Consider the following 12,230-nt stretch of genomic DNA (forward strand, 5'->3'; position numbering starts at 1 on the left):
CCCTAACCTGGATGACGCTGGGCCAATTGTGCGCCACCTCATGGGTCGCCAGGTCGTGGCCGGCTGCGACACAGCCTGGGATCGAACACTGGCCTGTAGTGACGCCTCTAGCACCTCGATGCAGTGCCTTACACCCCTGCGCCACTTGGGAGGACATTCCTGCAGTCAGCATGCCAATTGCATGTTCCCTCAAAACTTGAGACAACTGTGGCATTGTGTTGCATGACAAAAGTGCACATTTTAGAGTGGCCTTTTATTGTCCACAGCACAAGGTGCATCTGTGTAATGATCAGCTTCTTGTATTGCCACACCTGTCAGGTGGATGGATTATCTTGACAAAGGACACAATGCTCACTAACATGGATGTAAACAAATTTGTACAAAACATTTTAGAGAAATAAGCTTTTTGTCCACATGGAACATTTGTGATCTTTTATTTCAGCTCACGAAACATGGGACCAGCACTTTACGTTTATATTTTTGTTCAGTGTAGTTACATAGGCAGGCAAAACGTAATTATGCTTTTATCAACGATGACTTCAAACAATTAAATCAAATGACAATTTTTACAATCAGGTTTTCATACACATCTTTATCAGCATATCCATATACAAGAGATTTTTACAGCTATTTGTTGGGAAATTGTATCCATTGAATTGGACACTGAAGAGCGCACAATGAATTGAGAACTTCTGGCCTTTGCCATACAGTAATGCAATGAAAAATGTAACGCCGAGTGATCACTCCAGCTACAGGACAAAGCTAAAAGGCATTAAGAATGACACCTGGCTGGTGACTTTTGAAGGACAAATCCTAAACCATAAAAGCTTATCTCTGAAGCCAAGATAATTACTGAGCCTGTGTTCTCCAGGAGAGTGTTTATGCTAGTTCATTGTTTACTTAGCAAACTTTGTGGTGGGTCTTTTAGCTACTGACCCTAATTTCGCTCTGGGAGCCTGTAAGAGCTCTTAACTGTGTGCTGAGGGTTTGAGTGCTGCAAATGGGATTTCATATAATCAATGATTTGAGCTGGGTAGAGAAACGCAAAAGGCCAGATTCAGTCGAAGACACACTGCAGAAAAATGACTAAGCACTGCAAAATCCCCCCTTTCATAAAAATCCAAATTAGGTAGAAATTAGTCTGTACATTTTAACATGGTGATTTCCCAGTCCAGGCTTCCAGCAATGTGTATTTGATTGAATCCCTAGGAAATGTATTGGAGAGACAGACTGACTGAAAGACAGTCATAAACAGGACATTATGACACTCAACAAGGGCCATAACAACCACCTGACAGTACTCTCCCAAGTTATATGACACTTCAAATAGGACAGAACCTCTTCCTTACCCAGCTACTCACCGAAACAAACATTTGTTTCTTGGCACCACCAACTGTACCGAGGAATATTGGTCTTTGCAAATAATACTGCACATCAGCACAGCGGAGATACTGTACATATTGTCTGACTCAATGTCTATATAACTGGTCTGGTATCCATCCAACTTTAGCCCTTTAGCCTGATGCTAGCTTTTGAGAAGTTATACTTGAAGAGTCCATTCAATTTGTTTAAAAATGCATTGCAAAATGGGCACAGCACTGGGGTGTGATCTTGCCAAAGTCCTGCTGTTGTGATAGGCCACAGTGACTGGCGTACCATGTCTGATGGCTGTGACCAACTACTCTAGAGTAGCTTCCTTTCTTTGTCTCCTCTCCAACTGTATGACCACTGATGGGTGAAAGTGGTGGCTTATTTCAACGGTAAAGCTCTCAGTGAGAACATGGATTCTGATGAGTGGCCATGAAGGAAAGGATACAAGGGAAGGAAACACATTTAGGCAACTAGGACGCTTCCTATGAGAAGGCCTCGTGAGCGGGAAGTGGTGTCCCTTGACCCCTTGTTCTGTTCTATGGAGGTGTCCTTACAGCTTGAGGTCACGGTCCCCCAGAGACGAGAAGCAGTCCTCCACACTCTGTTCGGAGACCTCCTTCAGTGTGGATGGACTCCACTTGGGGCTGTGGTCCTTGTCAACCAGCACTAGGCACACAAAGCAAAAAAACGAATTGCATACTGACAGAAACAGCAACTGACAGTCCTAATAGCACAGAAATTCAAAAGGGACGTGGAGCAGTTTTTGCCAATTAGTACTCAATATCATTGTACAGAAATAAGAGGTCAATCTGTAAAATCTCAAAAGGGATTTATTTATGTGTTTTGCAAGAGTCAAACACCTTACCTGCCCTCACACCCTCGTAGAAGTCACTGCCCTTCTGCAAAACAACAAGAATCAAAAATCCTGACACATACATGCTTTAAACGAATAATACCAGGAGACAGGTACATAGCTGTTGAGGGTCTATTCTATTCAAAATCCAGTAAATTAGTCAATTGCATTACCTTCAGTTGGAAAAACGTTTAAGCTGTAAGATAAAGTAAATCAAATGTGACGAGGAAGAGAAGGTAGTATTAAAGGCCTGGGGCCTTTCGGTACGTACCACCATACAGGCCTGACTGAGTCTGTACTCCATCACCAGAACCTCCTGCAAACTCATGGTGCGTCCCGCCTGAAGTTGCTTGAAGGTTATCTTCAGTGATGTGGGAGACATCTTGGCGAGGGTCTGTGAAATTCACAAAAACAAAGAAACAACAAAAAAACTTCTTAGCTGTAGCCCAGGTGGTTATTAGCTAGCAGAACCTAATGTTCAATACACTAGCAATTCTTTCATGTGATATTGTGAGTAGCCTATATCATTACCCACGATTACTGCCTTTGCATTGATTAGTGTAACTCTCGTACCATAATTGGCAGTGACGAAATAAGGGCATTTCAGGATTTCCCTCCAAAGCCTGCATAGATACTTGAACAATTTTTCTCTTATTAGTGCCCTTGAACCAACAGGGAAACGTTTGTGCTTATGGACTATACCAATTGCTGCACTTTCCACTCAGCAGTTACAACATCCAGCTTCATAAGAAGAGTTGCTTCATTATCATCGCTCTCTTTCAAGAAGAGCGGGCCCATTTCCTGTTTTACATAACCAGCGTCTTCCTCCCAACTCATACACCAGCTGGATTCGGGCATGTTTACGATCAAGCACATCCCATCTCATTAACGACACCATCTGTGATTAAAAACGTGTGTAGGCACTCAGCGCATTATGAGGCAATCGTATCAGTTTTCTCCACACTGAATCTGCACTTATGATCACACGGCAACAGGGATGGCAACACCGTACAATGTCATTCCAGGCAACATGGAAATGCGTCGCAATCCTTGTGCACATCTCTCTCACATGGCATCCAGGTTTACAGAGCATTAGCATCCAATCAAACAAGGACAGCTTGGCTTTTGGCACTATTAAAAGGAGGTATTTATCATTCAGGATAAGGTTGTGCCACGGCAAGTGTTTGCCCAACACGGGACTTTGGACAGTTGGGAGAGATCGGGCGTTTCTGACCCAATGTCACACTGCCGATGGGACTGTTCGGTTAAGTGATCATCCTTATTAAGGGTGTGTTTTTTTAGAGCCTTTCATTGAGCCACTGTGATAAGCTTAACCATATTAAGGGCTTACAGAGTGGCAATTACTACTGTTAGCAGAGCCCTGAATGCTGGCCTTATGTTCTCATACTCTCAGATGACGTCAGACTGGCTGGCTAGCTGGGTTTCATTCACATTGAGAAGATGAGAGGAAGTCATTTAGGAAAGGGAGATCCCTAGTCAGTCGTACAACTCAATGCCTTTAACTGAAATGCGTCTTCCGCATTTAACCCAACCCCTCTGAATCAGAGAGGTGTGGGGGGCTGCCTTAAATCGACATCCACGTCTTCGGCGCACGGGGAACAGGGGGTTAGCTGCCTTGCTCAGGGGCACAACGACAGATCGGGGATTCGATCCAGCAACCTTTCGGTTACTGGCCCAACGCTCTAAATTTAGAACCTAGTCCAAAGACATTTCTACATAGCGACAGATTTAGTTCCTCTATAGCCCCTCTCTCTGCTAGCCAAAGCTCCTACCTTACCTCCAGTTAGCGTATGTGTGGGAGATGGGGATGGAGGTCACGGTGAGTCTAACTAGCTTGAGGCTGGACCCACCTCAGCTTGTTTCTGGGCGAATGGAGAGCCGTCTGTCTTTAGGTTGTGTACAATCCCCTCCACGCTGTTGGACTGGAATAACCTAAGGGCCGCAGGAATACAGGAATGAGACACGGTCAGTTGAAGTACATATGGCTGAATACACACATGCACACCCAGATAGACACACACAATAGAGCACTCACTCATTTGGTGTTGTGAGGGGCTGCACATGGAATTCATAGCCCTACCCCTCTATCTATAGCTCCCAAATGCCCTTTCCCTAACTTCACTCACTCCACCATCTGAACTCATCACCTAGTGCCGTGTTTCTGTGACTCCAGTCCTCGAGTCCCCAACCATCATATAAGATGGCGCTGCAGTGGATAGCGGCAGTCTTACAGGCTCCTGACCAATTCTGCTATTTTGTGTGTTCTTTTACGCTGATCTAAACTTTTTTGTACATAATGTCTCCGCCATCATTTCCTATGACCGAAAACAGATTATCAACACGGGGGCCCGTCGGAGGTGGTGTGTGTAGTCCCCTCCTGTACTCCCTGTTCACCCACGACTGTGTGGCCTCACACGACTCCAACACCATCAAGTTCTGACAACACGATGGTGGTAGGACTGACGACGATGAGGCAGCCTATAAGGAGGTCAGAGACCTTGCAGTGTGGTGCCAGGACAACAACCTCTCCCACAACGTCAGTAAGACAAAGGAGCTGATCGTGGACTACAGAAAACGGAGGGATGAGCACGCCCCCATCCACGTCGATGGTGCTGTAGTGCAGCGAGTCGAAAGCTTCAAGTTCCTGGGTGTCCGCATCACTAAGGAACTAACATGGTCCACACACTGCCAGTGAAGAGGGAATGACAGCATCTCTTCCCCCTCAGGAGGCTGAACAGATTTGGCATGGGCCCTCAGATCCTCAAAACGTTGTATTTATTATATTAAAAAAATGTTTACCTTTATTTAACTAGGCAAGTCAGTTAACACATTCTTATTTGCAATGACGCCCTACACCGGCCAAACCCGGACGACGCTGGGCCAATTGTGCACCGCCCTATTGGACTCCCAATCACGGCCGGTTGTGATACAGCCTGGATTCTAACCAGGGTGTCTGTAGTGACACTTCAAGCACTGAGATGCAGTGCCTTAGACCGCTGCACCACTCGGGAGCCCAAGTCGAGTTCTACAGCTGCACCATTGAGAGAATCTTGACTGGCTGCATCCAGGATCTCTGTACCAGGTGGTGTCAGAAGAAGTCCCCCAAAATTGTCAAAGACTCCAGCAAACCAAGCTGGACTGTTCTCTATGCTACCACACAGCAAGCAGTACCAGTGAACCTGGAACCAACAGGACCCTGGCCTGAACAGCTTCTATCCACAAGCCATAAGACTGCTAAACAAGACTGCTAAATAGCTAATCAAATGGCTACACGGATTACCGGCATTTACCCTTTTCTGCTCTAACACTTGCACACATACTGGACTGTACACACACACACACACACACACACACACACACACACACACACACACACACACACACACACACACACACACACACACACACACACACACACACACACACACACACACACACACACACACACACACACACACACACACGCTGCTGCTACTGTCGATTATCTATCCTGTTGCCTAGTCACTTTACCCCTACCTACACTATATATACAAAAGTATATGGACACCCCTTGCAACACCCGTTGCTGAAAACAACAACAAATCAGGCACAGCCATGCAATCTCCATCGACAAACATTGGCAGTATAACGGCTTTACTGAAGAGCTCATCGACTTTCAACGTGGCACTGTCATAGGATGCCACCTTTCCAACAAGTCAGTTCGTCAAATTTCTGCCCTGCTAGAGCTTCCCCGGTCAACTGTTAGTGCTGAAATTGTGAAGTGGAAAAGTCTAGGAGCAAGAACGGCTCAGCCAGGATGTAAAAATCGTCTTGTCCTCGGTTGCAACACTCATTACCGGGTTCCAAACGGCCTCTGGAAGCAACGCCGTTACAAAACCTTTTTGTCGGAAGCTTGATGAAATGGGTTTCCATGGCTGAGCACCCGCACACAAGCCTAAAATCACCATGCGCAATGCCAAGCATCGGCTGGAGTGGTGTAAAGCTCTCCGCCATTGAACTCTGGAGCAACAGTTCTCTGGAGTGATGAATCACGTTTCACCATCTGGCAGTCCGACAGACGAATATGGGTTTGGCGGATGCCAGGAAAACGCTACCTGCCTCAATGCATAGCGCCAACTGTAAAGTTTGGTGGAACAGGAATAAGGGTCTGAGGCTGTTTTTCATGGTTTGTGCTAGGCCCCTTCGTTCCAGTGAAGGGAAATCTTAACGCTACAGCATACAATGATATTCTAGACAATTCTGTGCTTCCAACTTTGTGGAAACAGTTTGGGGAAGGCCCTTTCCTGTTTCAGCATGACTATGCCCCCATGCACAAAGCAAGGTCCATACAGAAATGTGACTGACTGGGTCAAATAGGTCTTATGTAGCAACATTTGAAATTGTGTTTTTTAAATATTTTTTTACATTGGATAAAAGTAGAGACTTAGAGCTACAAAAGGCATATCATGCACTACAGTTGAGGAATGGGAAAGTAATTTTGCTTTTGAATTTGATAAACTTGTAAACCTACTTTTGAGAAAATGGCCTCTGAATATTTTGGTACCACTACTGGAGAGCCCTCCTTTGTCTGCACCCATTCAGCATCATTCACACCCTCTTAAGCTTTAGCCCCACCCATCTCTTTAAGGGTTGATCCGAGCGTTCTGTACTAACAGCAGCAGTCAAGCACCCAAGCTAACATGCTAGCTACTTCCAGACACAAATGAGAGAATAGCTCACTGAACATTACTTGCCCTAGCAGAGCTGGTTAGGCTGTTTTCATGTTTTCCAGAGCGTTAGGGACTGCAACTGTACTGTCAGATTGTCCATTCGTAAATTCAGAGCGTTTCGCTCTGGGAGCGTACAGAGCGCTCTGGCCAATGAGTAGGGTGGATCCGAACGGTCTGACCTCACAACGGCAGTCAAGCACCCAAGTTAACTGGCTAACATTGGCTAGCTACTTCCAGACACAATGAGAGAACACCCCACTCTGACCATTTGACTCACCCTACCAGAGCTGGTTAGGCTGTTTTCATGTTATCCAGAGCATTGGTGACTAACTGTGCTGCTGGTAACAATTTAATTACACTTTTTTGATGACGTTTACTGACACCGATTATATTTAACGGGTTTGTAAATTTATCAGTTATTCTGCAGTCTGGTACACTCAGACGAGAGTGCTCTGAAATTTGAGTAGATTGCCAGACTGAAATTACGAACGCACCCAAAATGGTTACTTGCATAGTGGAGTCTTTTGTTAAGACATGTAGCTAGCTAGCTAGGTAAATAATGAACCAGAATCCCAACTCATTACGTTACTACCCTGCATGAATCTGCAGTTAGCTAACCAACCAGGTTCAATGTTAGCTAGCTAACATTAGGTTTTAGCTCGCCAAGCTAATGGCTCCGAGATATGAATAATAAGATCATACACATAACATTAGCTATCTAGCTAGGTAAACAATGAATCATAATCCCAACTCATTACGTTACTACCCTGCATGAATCTGCAGGCAGCTAACCAACCAGGTTCTATGTTAGCTAGCTAACATTAGGCTATAGCTAGCCAAGTAAATGGCTCTGAGATACATATAAAAATATCATACACGTAACGTTAGCTAGCGAGACAGCCAGCTAAAGTTAGCTAGCTAGCTAAGAGTACACTAACTTGAAATGAAACCACTTAGTCAAAATTAGAAATGTGTAATATCTGAAAATGTATCCGTATACATCATTCATGGATGGACGCGTCTCCTGTCGGATGCCATGTTTGCCTTTAGTTTGAAGATGTAATCCGGAGTTTGCGCCATCTACTTAGCGATCATACTCGAATTCCACTGATTTCAAAATTCGGTCCTCCAGAAAGTGGAGAAACACTTCTGCAGTTTTACTACAGAATAAAAAATAATGTAAACCCGCATTAGACAGGATTACCTACACATACTGACCAGCTCAAATGGACAGAAGCTTGTTATATGGCAGACCAATCCAAACTCATCTCTTAGCATGTCCAGCCCACTCCTTATCTCAGCTAATCATGGCTAGTGGCTAAACCAACTAGGCTTGTAATTTAACAAATGTATTCGTATTTACAGATGGCATACAAGTTTGCTATTAAGGCACATGAAAGTTCACATGTTCAAGAAGGCACTTCTGCAAAAAAAATGCATTTTGATTAAAAAAAAAGTTCACCTTCAAGCGGCTCTCCTGTGAGGTAGTGACCCGCGACATACGCCTAGTTTCCTGAAACGGGTCACAAATGGTTTATCGAGATTGGTGCGGAAGAACTTGACTGGACAGCACAGAGCCCTGACCTCAACCCTATCAAACACCTTTCGGATGAATTATAACGCTGACTGCGAGCCAAGCATAAATCGGCCAACATCAGTACCCGACATCACTAATAATCGTGGCTGAATGGAAGCAAGTCCCCGCAGCAATGTTCCAGCATCTAGTTTAATGCCAATGATTTTGGAATGAGACGTTCGACGAGCAGGTGTCCACATACTTTTGGTCATATAGTGTACATGTACATGGCTACCTCAATTACCTCGTATCCCTGCACATAGACTCAGTACTGGTACTACTTGTATATAGCCACGTTATTTTACTTGTTTTTGTTATTCACTGTGTATTTATTCCTTGTGTCACTACTTATATTTTATCTTCAACTCTGCATTGTTGGAAAAGGACCTGTATGTAATAATTTCACTGTTAGTCTACGCCTGTTGTTTACAAAGCTTGTGACAAATAAAATTTGATAGATTTTTGTTGTTGCCCCTGACCACCTCACCTGATTAGATGACAAGTTTGTAATAATATTTGGAAGATAAATACACAACGCAGGGGATGAGAGGACTAGGATTAACGATCAATGGGATACTTGTTATTTGACCATTGGCCAAGTTGTCCTGCAAGGACTTCTGATTTGTTAAACCCAGGCTATGGTGGTGGGGGGGGGGGGGGGGGGGGGGGGGGGGGGGTTATAAGTGGCATCCTGTCCTTTGTTCTGTGGAGAAGAAAAAAACTGAAGGACAGGGAAGACTGAACATCTAATTTTCAGCATAGCACCTAGGATTTGTCCTGCTCAAATAAATCTATTTTCTCCCCCTGATTTGCTTTGGGGTCTGTGTTATTGAAGAATAACCTCAATTGCTAACAAGTTGAATCAGGTGTGTTTGTCCAGGGCTATAACTAAAAGGTTTGCTGTTGGGGGTACTCGAGGACTAAAGTTGGGAAACCACTAACCTAGCGTATGTCGGCACCTGAATGTGTTGGGGTCACTCTTTCATTTCATTATGTGCAAAATGTTTAAAGCAATGCAACTACTCACTGAAAAAACTATTTTAAAGAAATATGCACTTTCTTGGCACGAGACCAATGTTATAATACCCAGTGTGCAGGTGGGATTGACATCCACCAGTGCCTTAATTGTCTACAGTTAAACATTACATCAATCATCCTCTGAGAGACAGAAGGAGTATGTGTGTCAGTAAAACAGCAAACAGCCAAGGACAAGTGTCAAAAATAGCCTACATTACACAACAGCGTTTCATAACAAACACATACGGTAGACAGGGCCAGTGATGATAAGTGAAAATGAAGGGTGTACTCGATAAGAGGGCATATAAATAGCGACTATGGGCGATCTCTTTCTCAGCTCAAAAGGAAGTGCTCTCTCTCTCTGTGCTGCAGGCGCCCAACTGTTAGCAGTGCACCAATCAATGATGTATATAAACCCTCGATTGCTTATGCTATGTATTGGCCAATGAGAGGCTTTGAAGCAACCGGTCAGCTATACTGGCACTCCCCAGATGAAACAGTCCTCCATAGGAATTCATGGAATTCTACAGTATTTAAGCATTTGTTGTTGATGTGGGGAAAGTAACAATAGTACTTAAAAAAAAATTATGCTTTAAGAAAATGTTATATTTTTTCATTTGATATTTTGACATTTAGCTCACATAATTTAAAAGCATGCATTAAGGGGTCTGTAATAGAATACATCTGATAACATTTTTTTTTTTACATCTATAAATGCATTTCTCTAGCTTCCGAAATATATTTTTTTACAACGGTGGAGGAGTGCCAAGATGGAGTGCGGTGGCTTCAAAACAGCACCCCCCCCCCGTCAGTCATCTAGTGTATATATAAATCATTGGCACCAATGCTCAATGTAACAGAACAGTTTGTTTTGCAGTGTGCTTCAATGCTGTTCCTGGAAACGCACATGGTGTGCTGGCTTTTGTTCTAGCCCAGTACTAAAACATCTGACACCAGTAATTATCGAGCCCTTAATTAGATGAATCATGTGTGACATCATTTAGAGCTAGGCTGGAACAAAAGCCTGCACACCCTGCGGGTACCGAGAACCAGGATTAAAAGAACACTGGCGTCAAGCTACTACAGGGCAACTAACAGAGAGAAGCGTTTAATGCTAATAACAGTTGGCCTACTATGACTCAGGCTTATGTACTGCTCCAAGGGCTGTGGTTACACCACGGCTCAACGTCCTCTAGGCCAGTGTGCCTCTGTCACACATGGACACATATCGCAAACCACAGAGAAAAGTAATTCGTGCGAAGGAAATGTTCTGTATCTGTTTGGTATGGGAGGGAACGCAACCTGGCTTGCCAGTGTGTTATTACAATAAATATGGCTACGCTCTGTAACGGAGCCATGCTTTCGAAGAGCTGGGTTTTATCTTGGGGTGTGTGTGTGTGTGTGTGTGTGAGCAGCGGTAAAGCCAGCGGTAAAATAAGGACAGAGTTGGCAGGAATCATTAATCAGCGTGAAGACACTAGAGACGACGCACTCGTTTTTAATACAATCTGTAAACCTTTGTGAGCAGACTCCAGGAACAAAGGGACTTTGTTCTCCAATATACTGTAATATAGCTAGCAAGTTAAAAGCTGTATACACTTCTCTGACCCTCACCCAACTCGTTTCTAAATTGTGTGGCTCATGGCTTCATCAGTTAGACCACCTAGGGGGGAAAAAATGGAGGCTGTGGTATTCAGAGGACTTACTTATCAATCAAGTCTATGTGCTGCTCAAGGACAAATGGCTTCTCTGCATCCAGACTGCTCTGTGGACAGAATTCACGAATACTAGTTAAAACACATACATACACTTTCTCGTTTCCACATTCTTCCTCTTGGGAGTGTATTACAATGTTAAGGACTGGCAATGCAGATATTGTTGGCGTTGGCATTTAATTCCATTTACACTTTGGGAAATCTCAGGCCAGTTGGCACAACACTACGCCCCACATATTGTTGTGTTCAACTCCACCGGCTTAATGCAGGTCCAAGTTTATAATACCCCTGTATAAACCCACATAGGGGGCTATAAAAACCCTATCCCTGAACACACCAAACCAAGGCATAGACCAACGGTGCGTGAACACACACACACACACACACACACACACACACACACACACACACACACAGTAGATCCTACATAGATATGACTAACAACCCAATTAGTATGAAGCAAAACATTTACACAAAACGGAAAAAAGCAATCAAATCAAATTTAATGGTCGCAAAATGCTTGTGTGCTTGGCTCCAACAGTGCAGTAATATCTAACAATAAACACGAATCGAAAGAAGTAAAAGGACAAGCAATGTCGGAGTGAGTGAGTATGTATGGGATGTATAGAAATTATGGACGGTATACAGATGTAGAATATATAGTATATCTGAAGAATACGTAGGATAGAATAGTATATGTACAGCATTAGTTAAGTAGGATAGGCTATGACTAGAATACATATGAAGTGGGTAAAACAGTATGTAAACATTATTAAAGTGACCAGTGTAGTGCGGTGCGATTGCTGACGGTGCAGTTGCCGTACCAGGCGGTGATACAGCCCGACAGGATGCTCTCAATGGTGCATCTCTAAAAATTAGTGAGGGTCACATTTTTTTAGCCGCCTGAGGTTGAAGAGGTGCTGTTGCGCCTTCTTCACCACACGGTCTGTGTGGGTGGACCATTTCAG

General features: G+C 44.0%; 1 protein-coding gene across 1 annotated transcript in view; it reads right to left on the bottom strand.

The window, feature by feature from the left end:
* Positions 1 to 417: 417 nt before the first annotated feature.
* The window catches only part of hibch (3-hydroxyisobutyryl-CoA hydrolase), a 54,511-nt gene continuing 42,698 nt past the window's right edge, over positions 418 to 12,230 (bottom strand). Inside the window, exons 10-14 of the mRNA XM_055878982.1 lie at positions 11,254 to 11,312; positions 4,096 to 4,177; positions 2,496 to 2,618; positions 2,237 to 2,270; positions 418 to 2,037 (exon numbers count right to left, since the gene is read on the bottom strand). Of these exons, the coding sequence (XP_055734957.1) occupies positions 1,922 to 2,037; positions 2,237 to 2,270; positions 2,496 to 2,618; positions 4,096 to 4,177; positions 11,254 to 11,312 (414 nt within the window). The 3' untranslated portion in view covers positions 418 to 1,921. The remainder of the gene's footprint in view (positions 2,038 to 2,236; positions 2,271 to 2,495; positions 2,619 to 4,095; positions 4,178 to 11,253; positions 11,313 to 12,230) is intronic.

This window comes from Salvelinus fontinalis, chromosome 23, assembly GCF_029448725.1.
Source record: "Salvelinus fontinalis isolate EN_2023a chromosome 23, ASM2944872v1, whole genome shotgun sequence".
Lineage (NCBI taxonomy): Eukaryota > Metazoa > Chordata > Actinopteri > Salmoniformes > Salmonidae > Salvelinus > Salvelinus fontinalis.